The sequence below is a fragment of the Corvus kubaryi genome, unplaced genomic scaffold (genome assembly GCF_017639235.1).
Source record: "Corvus kubaryi isolate FWS band 111438036 unplaced genomic scaffold, C.kubaryi_AGA036_p1.0 37309, whole genome shotgun sequence".
In the NCBI taxonomy this organism is placed as follows: domain Eukaryota; kingdom Metazoa; phylum Chordata; class Aves; order Passeriformes; family Corvidae; genus Corvus; species Corvus kubaryi.
The window spans coordinates 370,730-386,654 of NW_024581097.1; the positions used below are offsets into that span (position 1 = coordinate 370,730).

General features: G+C 60.4%; 3 protein-coding genes across 3 annotated transcripts; 1 reads left to right on the forward strand and 2 right to left on the reverse strand.

Annotated features, from left to right (window-relative positions):
• The first annotated feature begins 123 nt into the window (after positions 1-123).
• On the forward strand, positions 124-7,148 carry ZBTB39 (zinc finger and BTB domain containing 39). Its single transcript, XM_042028968.1, has 2 exons — positions 124-197; positions 1,526-7,148. Exon 2 carries the CDS (start codon positions 1,636-1,638, stop codon positions 3,763-3,765), a length of 2,130 nt encoding a protein of 709 aa, XP_041884902.1. The 5' UTR covers positions 124-197; positions 1,526-1,635; the 3' UTR covers positions 3,766-7,148.
• A 1,287-nt stretch (positions 7,149-8,435) lies between these two features.
• GPR182 (G protein-coupled receptor 182) lies at positions 8,436-12,934 on the reverse strand. The gene is made up of 2 exons (XM_042028976.1): positions 12,300-12,934; positions 8,436-11,209 (listed from the first exon to the last, which is right to left on the reverse strand). The coding sequence occupies exon 2, from the start codon at positions 11,199-11,201 to the stop codon at positions 10,086-10,088; it is 1,116 nt and encodes a 371-aa protein (XP_041884910.1). The 5' UTR covers positions 11,202-11,209; positions 12,300-12,934; the 3' UTR covers positions 8,436-10,085.
• Positions 12,935-14,414: 1,480 nt separating this feature from the next.
• On the reverse strand, positions 14,415-15,881 carry LOC121665090 (retinol dehydrogenase 16-like). The gene is made up of 3 exons (XM_042028979.1): positions 15,541-15,881; positions 14,808-14,971; positions 14,415-14,730 (listed from the first exon to the last, which is right to left on the reverse strand). Exons 1-3 carry the CDS (start codon positions 15,840-15,842, stop codon positions 14,510-14,512), a joined length of 687 nt encoding a protein of 228 aa, XP_041884913.1. The 5' UTR covers positions 15,843-15,881; the 3' UTR covers positions 14,415-14,509.
• Between the last annotated feature and the right edge of the window lie 44 nt (positions 15,882-15,925).

Below are 15,925 nucleotides of genomic sequence, written 5' to 3' on the forward strand. Positions count from 1 at the left end.
GTCCGTGTGTCCCGCCCCGTGTCCGTGTGTCCCGCCCCGTGTCCGTGCCCCTGCCGGTGTCCCGGCCCTGGGTCCTCCGCGCCGCGCGGGGGCGCTGCCGGCGGCGGGTCCCGGAAGGCGGCGCGGGCCGGGGCGGGCGCGGGGCGGGTCGGCGCCTTTGTGTGAGCCGGGCCGGGATGGTGCGGGGCGCCGGGCGGGTAAGGAGCGACCCCCGCCCGCGACCCCCGGCCCCCCAAGGGCCCCCCCGCCGCGCCCCCCCCCCAACCCCCCCGCCCACCCGCGCCGGCGCGGCCGCGGGGGGGGCCCCCCGCCTTCCGGGCTCCCCCCCGGCCGCCCTGCCTCCCCCCCCCCCCCGGGCCCCACCGGGGACCCCCCTCCTCCCCCCCCCCATCTCCTCCCGTTTCTCCCGGAGCCGCTTCGGGACTCCCCGTCCGCCGCCGGCGCGGAGCCTCCTGCCCGCCCGGGCCCCCCTTCCCGCTGCCCCCCCCGGCCCCCGATCCCCTCTCCCGCTCTTTTCCCTCCTGCCCCATCCCCTCCTCAGGGATCCGCACGCCGCAGGAATTGCCCAGGTGCTTTTTGGGCTGCTGAGCGTTTGCCTTCCAGAGCCTTCCCCGGCATCTTCATCCTCCTCCTCGCCCTCCCCAGCTGCCAGTGGTGTTTCCCCCATCCCTCCGCGTCCCGGGGGAGAACAGCCCGTCCTCTGCCCCTTTGGTTTTCCCCGGAGTTGGGGCAGGGGCAGCCCCAGCCCCCTCCAAACTCCCGCTCTTTGCTGCCTTTTGGGCTCGCTGTTCTCTGTCCCAGGGAGGGGAAGGCAGGGAATTAGGAATAAGGGAGTTAGGGATAGAGCTCCCTGGGTAAGTTCGTGGAGTCCCAAGAGCTGCTGGGGCATCCGTGAGCAGGACAGGGGGACAGAGGCAGTGGGACAAGGTGGGAGGACACTGGGGGGAATGGCCAGTGCTGTGGGACAGGTGTGGTGGCAGCCAGGGAATCTGAGAGGCACCGTGGGCTCCATTGGAGCCGACAAGAAATCCCAGGGGAATCCACAAGGCTGGAATGCAGAGAATCCCACCTGGGAGCCTGAAGTCTCCTTGTGGGTACAGGTGGAATCTGAAGTGAAGGAATGAAGTGGCTGCAGCTGGAGGAGACCTAGAGGCAAATCCGACTGGCGTGTGCAGCCTGAGTGACATCTCTTTGGAGAGAAGCCTCATCCCCAGCTCGGGAAGAGGGGAGATGTCTGGGACAGGTTCCAGTTGGGTCTCAGAGTCAGCAGGATCTCTGTCCCTGCCCCAATAGCAGTGAGGACCTCTGAGAGTCAGTGTCTTTTTGTCTTGACTTTGCTCCTTTGCACATCCAGCCTTTTACTTCCCAAAAAAGTCGGTCTGTGCAATGACAAGACAGATTTAGTCCATCTCCAGCTGAGCAGCTGCTCCGTGGCTCATCAGAAAGGTGGAAAACAGGGGATATGACCAGGATGGTGTGGCTTTGGTTGTTAAATGGTAACATTTTTTGCATTTCCCCTCTCCAGAGCCCCTTGCCCTGCCAGTTCCTGGCTGCCCATCACCTCCTGCTCCCGCCGCGGATGAAAGCGTGAAGGCCGAGCTGACCAGGAGAAGGGACTTTTAAGCAGCTGCTAAGATGGGCATGAGGATCAAGCTGCACAGCACCAACCACCCCAACAACCTGCTGAAGGAACTCAACAAGTGCCGGCTCTCCGAGACCATGTGCGACGTCACCATCCTGGTGGGCTCCCGCTCCTTCGCCGCGCACAAGGCCGTGCTGGCCTGCGCCGCCGGCTACTTCCAGAACCTCTTCCTCAACACGGGGCTGGACGCTGCCAGGACCTACGTGGTGGATTTCATCACTCCAGCCAACTTCGAGAAGATCCTGAGCTTTGTGTACACCTCGGAGCTCTTCACAGACCTTATCAATGTGGGTGTTATCTACGAGGTGGCGGAGCGGCTGGGCATGGAGGACTTGCTGCAGGCCTGTCACTCCACCTTCCCTGACCTGGAGAGCTCGGCCATCACCAAGCAGCCTGCCCTGGCCGTGGGGGAAGGCCGGGCTGGGCCTCTGAGCAGCACCTCCTCGGAGCAGAGCCACTCTCTGGGGGACATCCGGAGCGGCGCGGAGCACTTCGGCCCCGAGCGGAATTACCTCCTGCACGGGGACGTGGCGGGCAGCTACAAAGAGGATGACAGGAACCCTGTGGGTGAGGCCAGCCAGGCTCTTCCCTTGATGCACCCACAGCAGCCCCCCAAGACAGAACAGGAGTCGGATCCAGGGCAGTTCGCTCCGGTTGCGGGTCTGGGGGCCCAGCCCGGCGGGAATGTCGTGGCACAGACCACCGGCAGCTCCTGCCCTCAGTACAAGGCCCAGAGCAACGGCGACTACGGCAAGGGCGGCTTCTTCCCCACTGACCCCTCCCTGGATGTCTCCACGGGGAGCAACTCCTGCCCCAGCAACAGTGACCACTCCAAAGAGCAGGGATTCGAGCAGATGGATGAGCTCCAGCTGGAGGATTTGGGAGAGGCTGAGCTGCATTTTGAGGATGCTGGAGAAGAGCTGGTCCCGTCTGAGGAAGTGATTGAGCTGAGCGACGACAGCGAGGAGGAGCTGGCCTTCGAGAGCGATGGCCGGGACAGCAAGGCCATGCCCTGCCAGGTGTGCAAGAAGGTGCTGGAGCCCAACATCCAGCTGATCCGCCAGCACGCCAGGGACCACGTGGACCTGCTCACCGGGAACTGCAAAGTCTGCGAGACCCACTTCCAGGACCGCAACTCCAGGGTCACTCACGTGCTGTCCCACATCGGCATCTTCCTCTTCTCCTGCGACATGTGCGAGACCAAGTTCTTCACGCAGTGGCAGCTGACGCTGCACCGGCGGGACGGGGTCTTCGACAACAACATCATCGTCCACCCCAGTGACCCCCTGCCGGGCAAGGCGGCCGTGTTTGGGGGAGGGCCCAGCCCCGAGCTGGCCTGCGCTGCCTGCGGGAAGCCCTTGGCCAAAGATTTCCACACGGTCCGGAACCACCTGCTGGAGCACGTGAACCTGAAGAGCCAGACGTGCGGCGTGTGCGACCAGCGGCACCTGAGCCTCTGCAGCCTGCTGTGGCACACCCTGTCCCACCTGGGCATCTCCGTCTTCTCGTGCTCCGTGTGTGCCAGCAGCTTCGTGGACCGGCAGCTCCTGGAGAAGCACCTGGCCGTGCACCAGCACGCGGAGGAGGCTCTTTTCCAGTGCCACTTCTGCAGCCAGAGCTTCAAGCTGGAAGCGGCCTATCGGTACCACGTCAGCCAGCACAAGTGCGGGGGCAGCCTGGACATCCGGGCGGGGTTCGGGGAGCGCCTGCAGCCGCAGGGGCTGCCCAAGAGGAAGCTGCCCGAGGAGTTCCTGAGCGAAGAGCTGGCGCTGCAGAGCCAGCCGGGGAACAGCAAGTACAGCTGCAAGGTGTGCGGCAAGAGGTTCGCCCACACCAGCGAGTTCAACTACCACCGGCGCATCCACACCGGGGAGAAGCCCTACCAGTGCAAGGTGTGCCACAAGTTCTTCCGCGGGCGCTCCACCATCAAGTGCCACCTGCGGACGCACTCGGGGGCCCTCATGTACCGCTGCACCGTGTGTGGCCACTACAGCTCCACGCTCAACCTCATGAGCAAGCACATAGGGGTGCACAAGGGCAGCCTCCCGCCGGACTTCACCATCGAACAGACTTTCATGTACATCATCCATTCCAAAGAGGCCGAGAAAAACACGGATAGCTGATGGGGCAGGGCAGGGCCGGCGAGGAGGAGCGAGTGTTAGTGAATGGAAGCTGTGGAGAAAAAAAAAAAGAAAAAACAAAAGGATGTCGTTTCGTTTTATTTAATGGTCAGGCATCATGGATGGAATTCTTTGGTTTTTTTGGGTTGGGTTTTTTTTTTTTTTTTTCGGTTTAATTTTTTAATTTTTGGGCCTTCCTAGGGCTTTTTAGAGTAGTGGCGTTGTACAAATTAACAGCACGTGAGGTACATCACTGTTTCAAGGAGTCTGTCGTGTTTACTTACCTCTGGTCCTGTTAGAGGCCATCGAGTTCTGTGCTTTTAGCATTTCTCACTAGTTTTTGAATCTAGATTCTATTTTTTTTTAAACTTTTAGCCCACTTGAGCAGGCTAACCCTGAGCTTGTCCACAAACTGATGCTGCTAAGATTTTCACACCTGACCTCAGTGGAGAGGGATGGAGCCAGAGCAGGTGCTGGACTCGAAGGAAAGGAATGAAAGAGAAAGAAAAAAGGAAAAAAAAAAAAAAAAAGACATTCTGGGCATCCCTGGTGTTCTGCTGCTACTGCCAGGAGATGGGCAAAGTGTGCTCTGGGATCAGCCACGGCTGCGTTGCTGGGGAGAGGAGCAGGAAGCACCTGAGTGTGTAAACAAGGAGGAATCCCAGCAGGGAGCCAGGAGAGGGGGGTTCGCAGATTCCCAGGCCGTGTTTTCTCTGCCGTGGCTGGGACTCGCTCACGCCCTGAGACCCAGAGGAGGAGATGAAGGAGCCACGGGACCTCCCTGCAGAGCCCGGGCGGAGGCAGCTGCGCGAGCACAGGGATCTCCCGTCGGACTGGAGAGGGAGGGGAAGCAGGTCCGTGCTCCCTGGGAGATGATTTGTGGTGGCCACGGAGAGCCAGGAGTCTCCTGGCTCCACTCTGCCCCAGCTTCACGCTGTGCCCCGGGGCAGATGAGTCGGGATGAAGCTGTTGCCTTAACTCCCTGGAAGGTACCTTGGAGGACCCTTCTCCTGCCAAAGGGATCCTCCCTCCCAGGCCGTGGATCGCCACATCCCGGGCGTGTTCCGGTGCCAGATGTGTGTGGTTGGAGTGATGTGAGTTTGTTCATGGAGTGGGAGCCACAGCGATGGCTGGGCCTCTCCGGCCGCGTGCCGGGCACTGCTGGGAGCTCTCCTGGGTGTGGAGGGGCTCTCCTGGGCATTGATGGCTCTCCCCCTCTATGTTTCGGGTGCCCCTTGCTGCAGGAGGCTCTTCTGGGTGTGGGGAGCTCTCCTGGACATGTGTCAGGCTCTCCTGGGCACAGGCGTCTCTCTTGGCCCCGTGTCAGGTCCACCTCAGCGTGGGGGGCTCTCCTGGCCGTGGGCCGGGCACTCCTGGGGGTCTCTCCTGGCCACCCTGGCGAGGTCAGCTGGTGCCAACAGCATTAACACTGGGAAGGGCATGGATTAGCTTCTCCCCATGTTCTGCTGCTGTAGGGCAGAGGTGGGGAGGAGCAGACATTTCCAAGCTGGGACTGCCCTCGGGTAACTCATTCTACCTCACAAACAGGAAGCGCTCCAGGCTCTCCAGCCTCGGTGGTCGTGGATCGGCTCCTGTGCTTCTGTCAAGTTTTGCTGTTACTAAACTAAACTAAACTAAACTATAAACTAAACTAGTGATTTGCAAACCCTGGAAACTCACCCCGCTGCCCCCTCCCTGTGAAGGGACACCCGGGAAAGGGACACCCGGGAAGGGTCATCCTGTGCTGGGGGCTGGACTCGGAGAGCTCAGAGCGCCCGGGGGTCTCTTCCCCCGGCTCCGCCGTGGCCTTGGGCAAGTCACTTCACCTGTTTGCCTCAGTTTCCTCATCTGTAAAATGAGGGTGGTACCTCCCGTGGTACCGACCTACCTCTGGGAGCAGGGAGGGTGCCTGGAGCCTGGCTTTGGAGGAAGGGAAGGCACTGGAGCCAAGGTCAGCTTGGGGTTGGCCTGGCTGCTGCAGCTCCGAGCTCTGAACTCCGGTCTCGTGGTCCTGGGATCGCTGTGGAGCTGTGTTGAACTGCATTAGGTTTTACAAGAGAAAGGGTGATTTTGGGAATGGCGTGGTGCTCTGGGCGGTGTGGGAGCTGAGGGCGCTTCGCTGCAGGCTCCTCCGAGCTGCTCTCTGGGTTCCGGGGTTTCTGTCATGGAATTGTGGGATGGATGAGGCTGGAAGGGACCACGGGGGGTCAGCCAGTCCCACCCTCTGCTTGTGCAGGGTCCCCTCGAGCATGAAACTCAGGGCTGTGCCCGGCTGGGGACAGGGACAGGGATGGACACGACCTGCGCTGCTCTGGAGGTGGCCATGAAGGATGTGAGGGACAGACAAGGCTGGGAGAGCCTTGAGATCCTCCTGGAATGTTCCAGAAGGTGTAGTGAGCTTCAGGGAGGGTCTGTAGCCCCGGATCTCGCTAATCTGTAAAGCAAAAGCCTTTTGTGCACATAAACCAAAAAGAGAAGCTTTTACACCGAAACACCACCGGGCACAGCCAGGCCTCACTCCTGGCCCTGGGGGGGTGAGCAGGGGCCCCCCGTTTGCTGCTGGCTCTGATCCAGGGAATTTCTGTTTGCCTGGGTTAAAACAGATCATTCCCACATGGAACACCCCGAAACCAGCAGTGGAGGGGCTGCAGGGATGGGTCTGGACCTGTGGCTGCTCCTCCTGGGGGGTGATTCCCATGGGGGTCAGAGACCTGAGTGCTCCCCCCAGGAGGGCCCTGGGTGTCCCTGATCCTTCAGGGGTTGGCAGGGATGTCACCCCTGTCCCCGTGTCCGGCCAGCCTGGCTGGGAGCTCCAGTTCCATGTTGGGAGAGCCAGAGCTTTACTCCGTGCCAGATTTCGTTCTTTTTCCACCACCATGGGCAAACCTGGCTCCCTCCTGTCCCTACTGGCCTTGGTGACCTTGGGGACGCCAACTTACCTCCCCTGGGGCAGCCTGAGGTGTTTGAAAAGTGCTTTGGGATCCTGGGGTAGGAGAGGGAGTTGCAGAGGGGAAATTCCAGCAGCGTCCAGGTCACGGAGCCTCCGAGGGCCCTGCTCTGAGCCCAGGCTCACTCCCATCCCCAACACAAAATTCACTTTCCCCATTCTCAGTGGATCCAGGTCTCTCATCAGAGTAATTGAGCAGAAGAAGAAAGAACAAGAGTTGAATTTGCTGTCTAACCTTTTCGTTAAGTTAATCGTAGGTACTGACCTCCTGCTATTTAAGTGTTTACTATCTATTTGCTGTAAAGTTTTGTATATTTTGTAAACTTTTCCCTCCCCAAATCGTAGATGTCTAAAATCGTTGTACATCGGGTTCTTTTCTACTCCATTGTTCAGCACAAAGTGTGGTTTTTATTTAGAATAATAAAACGGAAAACATGGACCTCTTGTACTGTTGCCTTTTTCAACCTAGAAATGAAACTCGAGGTGATATTCATGTATGGGAGGTAATATAAAAGTGGATCTTTATTGAAGGTCTTCAGGGGCAGGGATGGGAATGTCCACAAAAGCCCATTATCCACACGGGGTGGATACAGTTTTTGTAGGTTTAGCAAATTAGCATAATTGACAAAAAAAGCACCAATTAGGAGGACAAGTGGTGATGGAATTCCCCCCCCAACCTCGGCACTGGCTGTGCTTTGTCCATGAAATGTATCTCCAAGAGTTTTCTCAACCTTGGTAGCCAGGAAGAACCAAGATGGGATCAGGGCCTTGTGCTCTCCGGGGCTCGGAGCTCTGGAATTTATTTTGTCTTTCTGCCTAGGGAAAGGCCATGGAAAATTCCTGGGAAAACTGGCCCCTAATCCAATAGCTGCAAACATATGAAAAAGAAATAAAAGAATACAGGCAACATGTAAAAGAAAAAAGGCAAAACCCAAAACGGCGTCAGCAGCTGCTTCTGTATAAAAGGCGTTCCTCCCGGTGTGATCCCGGCATTCCTGTCTCCTCGGGAATTCCCGGGAAGCAGGTGAGGCCATCCCGCTATCCTGCTCCCGTGCTGTGCTCAGCAGGATTTGTGGCGTGGCTCCAGGACTGGGAGTGGCACAGGGGAGCGGGTCGGGACATTCCTGCGGGGTTCAGGAACAGGAGGCAGCAGCAGGGTGGGAGCAGAGCCCACCCACTGGGGAATCCCGGGATTTGTGTGGCTGGATGAGCCTTTTCCGTGCTGCTGGTGCCGTGTTCACCGGGAGCTGGAGCTCCACGGGCTGGGAACTGAGTTCAGGAAAGACAAGGATTTACTTGAGCAGCTCCAGCAGAGGCTACGAAGGTGTTGAGGGGTCTGGAGCAACGCGGTGATGAGGAGAGACTGTGGAAGCTGGGCTTGAGTAGTCTGGAGAAAAGACTGAGAGGGGATTCTGTTAATCCATAGAAATAACTCAGATATCCATATAAATATCCCATTTGAGCGGGGATCTCATCAGTCCCTAACAAAACCTCAAAGGTGGGTGCCAAGAGGACGGTGCCAGACTTTTCAGTGGCGTGACAGGACAAGGAGCAATGGCCATAAATGAAACCACGAGAGCTTTCAGCTCAACACAAGGAAGAACTTCCCATGGAAGGTGGCAGAACACAGGAACAGGGTGCCCTAGCCCAGGTCACCACGTGGGTGACAGGTTATTTGAGGCTACTCTGGCCCTGAGGTCGATGGGCAAAACTGCAGAGAAATTAAGACAGTTAAAAATTTAGTTTATTAGGTGAAATACCAAATTTTACACGTTTAAGTATCTTGAATACATTTTTACCCCGGTGATGTCACACAGCAAGTGGTTGGTTGTGTATTTATTATCCATTTCTTCGTTGGAAATGGGAGGGAATTGGCAAAGGGAAGCTCAGGGAGGATTCAGGATCAGGGGATGAAAGTGGTGGGGTCCTGTGGATGCAGATCTCAGCCCGGGGGTCTCACAGCCCCTGGGGTCTCACGGCCCCCGGGGCTCTGCGCTCACAGGTGTGAGGAACAGAGTTAAGGAACAGCCCGAGCTGCTGCCCTGAACCCGGAATTCTGAGGAGAGAGCTGCTCCCTTCCCAGGGTTTCCATGTAAGACGTGGATTTGGATTGTTCCCTCAGTGCTCGTGTCCCGGGATACAAAGGAACGTCCTGCAGAAGGAACCCTGAGGTATTTAGGGTTTTACCCCATTGCAGGACCCCTGGAACTGGCAGAGCTTTCCCAGCCCGTCCCGCGATAACCCCGTATCCGCCTTAAAGCCCTGGTCAGGGGCTTCTCCCGGGACATCCTGCTCCCACCCCCTGCTCCAGCATCCTGTCCCCAGAACTGCTTATGCTTTGCTTTTTTCACGACGTGTTCCTCGAGCAGCTCAAGGCCTTTGGTAGATTTATGGGCTCCGGCGCCTGTCGCTCTGTCACCTTCCCCCACCGAGGGCTCGACCCGCAGCACGTGATTGGGATCAGGATCCGGACAAGGATGAACTTTATCCGGATACTCCAGTTCCTCGCATGGCACAAGCCCAGCCCGCGCTGTGGCTCCGAGGTTTTCTGTACGTGCCCAAGCTCCTGCAGGGATTTTAGTGGAAGGAAAAGGGCTGTTGGAGCCCTGTGGAGTTGAGAAATGCACCCAATGACCATAAAAACCTGCCAGGGGGTGCTCCAGAGAAGGCTGGAGTTAACGGGATGGGGGACCCAAAGTCAGTCTGGAGAAGCCCTGCCCAGTGAAACCCAGTTTAACCATTGCTAATTTACCACTGGGTTTGCAAAATTGCTCTGAAGGAGTTGCTGATCTTGAATCCAAATTGTTCCTCCCCTCAGGTCCATGCCCTGCTCAGCCCCTTGGGCTGCCTTGCCTTCATCTCTCAAAAATCAGGCTCTGGACGTTGCTGGGCATGGTGAGGGGAGGTTTGTGTTCCAAAGGGATGATTCCTTCTCTCCCACTCGGGATGGCACTCACCAGGCAGTGCCATGCGCAGGGCTGGGGGTCAGGAACAGTTTGGGGGTGCAGAAACACCCGTGATGGGGCAGATCATGCACCCCAACCCCACAGCTTGGGGCAGGATGGGGATCAGATCTCGGGGGCTGGGTTGTGTCAGACGCTGAGCGCAGTAACTGAGTGGCTTTATTATTGCAAGGGTTTCCTTTGTAAAACAGGGAATCTCTTTTATCCTGTCTTTAGGCTGGATGCAGCAACACTCCAGAGGCAAGATGTCCATAGCTCCCAACTCTCCTCAAACCTGGCACCTCATCCTGCCAGGGGAGGTGCCCAGCCGAGAAGAGCTGTGTCCGAGCAAATTCTCTCCTCAGCACCAGGAGAAGCGATCCCACTGTCCCCAGGGAGGCACCACGACAGAGGCTGGGAGAGTCCGACCCCCCTTAGTTGGGAGGGCTGTTGTCCTTTGTGATGACTATGGAGTGCTGCGTGCTGGAGGAGGAGCTGTCGGCACCCTTCTGGCCACCGTGGTCCTTCGGGATGTACTTGACCACAGCGGAGATGAGTTTGCTGCGGAAGTTCTTGCTGAGGAAGTTGTAGAGGATGGGGTTGATGACGCAGTGGAGCAGGGTGAAGCAGTCTATGATGTCATAGAAGAAGTAGAGGAGGTGGGCAAAGGTGCAGTGCAGGACGATGTGGTTGCCCTCGAGGGTGAGCAGCGTCAGCACAACGTGGAAGGGCAGCCAGCTGAGCAGGAACACCCCGATATAGGCGTAGATGAGCAGGCAGTGCTTGCGGCTCTCGGGTTTGGTGCGCCGGACGAACCGCGCCGTCAGCACGTTGAACACGGCGATGATGGGGAAGGGGATGAGGAAGCCGATGGTGGTGGTGGCCAAGCTGACCGCCAGCGCCCACTCGTCGTAGGTCTCAAAGGGGGCCATGAAGATGCAGATGGGCTCCCCGGTGTTGACCAGCTGCATGTGAGCCACCTCCAGGAAGGGGATGGCGGCGGCCAGCACCCAGCTGCAGGCGCAGACCACGCGGCGCGCGCGGTGCTGGTGCCGGCGCCAGAAGAGCGAGGAACTGGTCAGGGTCACGTAGCGATCCACGCTCAGGCAGGTGAGGAAGAAGATGCTGGCGTACATGTTGGCGAAGTAGAAGTAGTGGGTGAAGCGGCAGAGGAAGCTGCCCCAGAGCCAGGTGTAATCCAGCATCACCTCCAGCATCCAGATGGGCAGCGAGAGCAGCACCCCGAGGTCAGCGATGGCCATGTTGATGATATACAGGTTGACCAAGCTCTTGTTGCCCCGTGTCTGCCAGTTGACCCAGATGACGAGGAGGTTCTCCACCAAGCCCACCACGAAGATGACCAGGTAGAGGATGAAGAGAATCACCCGCTTGACGTTCTCGTCCAGGCTGAACTCGCAGTAGGTGTAGGTGTGGTTCAGGAGGTGGAACAGCTCGGACCAGTTGTGGTAGTCCCCGTACTCACTCGGGACGGTGTGTGTCTCCATGCGGACAGTGTGTGTCTCCATGGGGACACTGGTCACCTCGGCCATCCTGGTGGCTGCAGGGAAAGGGAGAGCACTGACCGTAGCAGCCTGAAACACAGAGCCCTCGTGGGGGGCTTAAAAAAATCCTTCTGGGGGCTTCTAACCCAATTTTTACTCCCACAGTGACCCCCTACATCAACCCTGAAAAGATGCTGTGTCCACCCAGGCGATCCCCTCACACCCCAGGATAAATGCCAGCCGCAAACAACAGCCACCACATGTGGCGGCTGTTCCGTGTCCCAGAGCCTGGTCTGGGGCACAAACAGGTGCCAGTGACTGTCCCAGAGACTCAGCTCCAGCGGGAAAGCCACTGCTCCCCCCCCCCCCGGAGCCCTCAGGGTGTGGTCACTTGCCGGCCACCCTCACTCTGCTGGGAGCCATCGGGACTTCCAAGTAGGTGGCAAAATTATAAATTTCAGGGAAATGCAGTTGACCTGAACATCCTCTTATTGCCCCAAGCGAGAGCTCTGATCCCAGCACAGCTGCGTCCTCACAGCGAAGACGCTGCGGACCCCGTCCAGCCTCGTGCTGCTGCAAGAGTTCAGGAGCAGCGTTCATGCCCAAGTTCCCTTGGGAATGCTGTGCAGGGCCAGTGGGGTCTTCCTGCTGCACTTGAAGCCTGGCAAGCCGGGACCAAGCCACAGCCAGGTGTCCCCTGCGAGAGCGTCATCCCTGTGGCAAAGGGGTGACACCCACCCAGGCTGACACCCACCGGCCCCAAAACCAGCGAGAGGCTGGATCTGCCACCCCCAGGGCTCCTGAACCTCCCATCCCCTCTGCGCTGCACGTCCTGAGAGACCACTGGGATTGAGGAGAGAGAGATGGAGAACGGGACAGATGGACAGGAGAGGGGAGAGATGGACAGGAGAGGGGAGAGATGGACAGGAGAAGGGACAGATGGACAGGAGAGGGGACAGAAAGATGGGAGAGGGAACAGATGGATGGGAGAGGGAACAGGTGGACAGGAGAAGGGACAGGAGGACAGGACTAAGGACAGACAAACGGGAGAGGGGACAGACAGATGGGAGAGGGGACAGATCGATGATAAAGGGGATAGATGGACAGGAGAAGGGACACGAGGGAGGAGGGACGGAGCTGGCTCACCGGCGGCTGAGCGAGGGCTGCGCGGGGGCTGTTCGGGAGCGGGGGGATCCTCTCGGCTCGGCAGCTCGCGCGCCTCTGGGCACGGAGCTCGGGTGGGCTTGGTGGCCGCTTCCTGGGCAGGAAATGACCATCGTGGTGCAACATCCTGAGACAGCCCCGCGCGGGTGACATTCGGCTGGATTTCCAGCCCCGGGACTCGGCTCCCCTTTGATTTTGCCGCAGGGTGGGGATGGGTGCGGGGAGGCCGCGGGCTGGTGTCGGTGTGGAAGCCGCAGGTGCCTGGGGATGGACGGGGGTCCCCGAGGCTTCCTGAGGGTCCCCTCCACTGTCACCCCGCTGGGCTCGAAGGCTGGATCCTGCCTAGATTCTGCTGTGGGGAAAATACATCCCAGGTCCTGCCCCAGCGCTGGGAATCCTGCGGGGTTGGGGTGGGTTATAACAAAGGTGCCAAAACTGCCCCTGGTGCCACGTCGATATCAGGGTGAGCTCGGGGTTCTTTTCGGGGCAAAAGGGCTGAAAGCTGAACTCTCTGCCCGGGCAGCACTCCCGCAGGAGCCGATGGCAGATGTATGTCGGCAGAGAAGCACCTCTGGCCAGGCAGCAATTAATCACAGAGCCGTGATTGCCCCGCGGTCTGGCAGGGGAAGGGAGGGGGCTCAAGCCTTGCCCCGGCGCTGGGGAGGGGGCTGATAGGCAGAAATTTTTGCATCGATCTGCAAGTCCTGCGAAACAATTGCAGGAAATCTCCTTTTTTCCAGCGCAGACAAGACTGCGGGATCAACAATCGGCTCGGAAGGAAGGCACGGCCGGAGCGGGGAAGCACGAAGGCACTGATAAGTCGGGGCTCACAACAACAAGCCCAGCGCTGCTGACCCCGTGGGCAGGTACCGGCCCTGGCACGACCGGCTTCCAAACAGGAACTCAGCAGCTTCGTGCCGGCCCCGGGCACATTTTGGCTCAGATGGGGCCGTGGGGGTGGTGAGGGGCCGCTCTGCCACCGAGGGGCTCAGGGGTTTTGCCCAACCCGAGGGGGAAGCAGTGCTCTGCTGGTTCTCTTTAACAGGTCAGGGAAATTCCACAGCGAACTCTGGGACTGAGCAGGATCTGGGAGCCGTCAAGGATTGTGCTGGGGCTGCTGATCCTGGTGGGAATGGCGAGGTCTGCGAGCCGGGTGTACTTCCAAGCCAGCTGAGCCGCGGGGAGCGGGACAGGCGACTCAGCCCCTTCTGCCCGTCCCTACCGCAATGCCTGGGGCGCCCCAAGGTTCTCAGCACCCCAAATGCGTGCCCAGGAGCCCCCAGCCTCCCTCAGGGTTTGGAGAGGTGGGCTCCAGGCGGAGGCAGCGCCGGGGATCTGCCGTTCTCCCGCTCTTTGCCTCCCCGGGCAGCCGCGGCCGGCCCGGGGCGCTGCCGGAGGGATGCGGGCACAGGTGTCCCACGGCAGGTGCAGCCAAGGCAGCAGCTCCGGGGGCTTGGCACGCTGCATCCCGGCCCCCGGGGACACGCGGGCCCCGAACGCGACGTGCGGGGGCTGCCGGGGACGCTGTACTTTGCTAAGCCAAAGGAAACACTTCGGAGAAGCTTCCTTGGCTGGGGAAGTAGCTCGGCGAGCTGAACGCAGCTTGTGCAAGGTCCCGCCTCCTCCTCATCCCTCTCGTCCTCCCCATCGCATCCCGGGGGTCCCGGTCCGGCGTGGGCTCGGCCTCTGCCCGAGCTGGGGGGATCGGGGCTGCCTTGGCGCTGCTCTGATCCCGCAGGCAACAGCAGACTCAGAAGTCTGCCTCTCAGCTACTGATCGCTAATCAGCTCTTAATTAGCGCGGTGAGTGACGCAGGGATCACCGCCCACGAGCCCACGGGATGGATAAACACCGCGCTGCCTTTCCCAGCCCGTTCCCTGGCAGCTCAGCCGGGGCATCCCTGGATACGCCATGCCCACATAATGGATAAACACCGCGCTGCCTTTCCCAGCTCCTTCCCTGCCAGCCGAACCGGGGTATCCCGGGATACGCGGCTGCTCTGGGCACGGGCAGCAGCCGGGGGCCTGCCACGGGACCCCCCGGTGGGAAGGGTCACTAGCACCGTGGCCAGGTGGTCATCGGACACCTCCGAGGTCGGAGCTCCAGCATTGCACCGCCTTTACTGGGCACATTCTCGGGGGCGCGAGTCACCCACGGGCTCCCTGTCCGTGCCCCCGCTCTGGTGGTCATCCTCAGGGCACCCCGCTGGCCGGGATGGGCAGGAGGAGGCCAAGGATGGTGTCGGACAGCCAGGCCGGGCAGTAGCTGAGGGGCAGGAAGATGAGCCGGGCATCCCAGCCGGCGGCGTAGCGGCTGCGGGGGCAGCGGTAGAGCAGCGCGTGTGTCATGGCATCGGTGACGTGCGACAGGCGGGAGCTGCTCAGGCGGTGCAGCAGGGTGGTGGTCTTGGCATCTGGGTGGACACGAGGGGGTCAGCCCCATGGAGGTGGGGTCACCGGGGGTGACGGTGCCGTGTGGGGGTGGACTCACATTTGTCCACGTAGTGGCGGCCGTAGGCTGCCTGGGCTTCTGCCGGGAGCCGCTCCCAGAGGCGAGCGAAGCCCTCCACCAGCGGTGCGGGGTCGATAATCGCCGTCTGGAAGCCTCCAGGTTCGATGATGGAGACCTGCACCCCGAAGGGACGCAGCTCCCGCCTGGCCCGGGGTGGGAACATCAGCGGGAGCTGCTGCCCCGAGGAGGGCAGAGACGGGGGGAGCGAGGGGGAGCCCGTGACCCCCCCCCCAGGCATCCCCTCATGGGCACAGGGGAGCCTTGTCCATGCTCCAGGGACCCCCTTGAATCCCGGGAACCTGGAATCCCCCTGAACCTCAGCACCTCGGGATCGCCCCAGATCCCGGGAGCATTCCCAGATCCCGGGAGCGCCCCCGGACTCCAGAACCCCAGACCCTGAGACACCCCAGGACCCCGGGACCTCCCGGACTCCAGGACGCACCGGGACCCCGGGGCGTTCCCATTTCCCCCGCCCCAGGATCCCTCCAGTGCTCTGCCCCAGAGCTCCTTGAAACCCTTCCCCTGATTGCACAACCACGGCTCCAGCCCTGCCCACGCTCCCGCCCCGCGGATGGCCGGGTCAGCGTTTCACAAGCTCTCTGGGGAAGACGTAACGGGGAAGAGCAGCATGAAATCCTGTGTGAGGACAGCGGGGCAGCGCCGGGGCTGCTGGACGAGCACGGCAGAGCTCCGGGGGCTGCCACAGCCGTACCTGAGGCTGTCGGAGAAGGCCTCCACGCCGTACTTGGAGATGCAGTACCCGCCGCCGAAACAGGACACGCGGCCCATCACGCTGGCCACATTGACCACGCGGCCCCGCGCCCGCCGCACCAGCGGCAGGAGGCTCAGCGTCACCTCCACGAGCCCCACCAGGTTGACATTCAGCACCTTGACAAAATCCTCCTTGGTCAGCCACTCGTTCGGGGCGGTGGGGATGGCGATCCCTGCGTTGTTCACCAGCCCCCAGAGCCCTGGAGAGGGGATGGGATGAGCTGGGGCTGTTCCCCAGCCCATGCCAGCCTCGCCTGTGTTGAGTGGGCGAGGTGGCAAGAGAGCTGGTGGGGTGACAGTGGGGTGACAATAGGGGTGCCAACCCC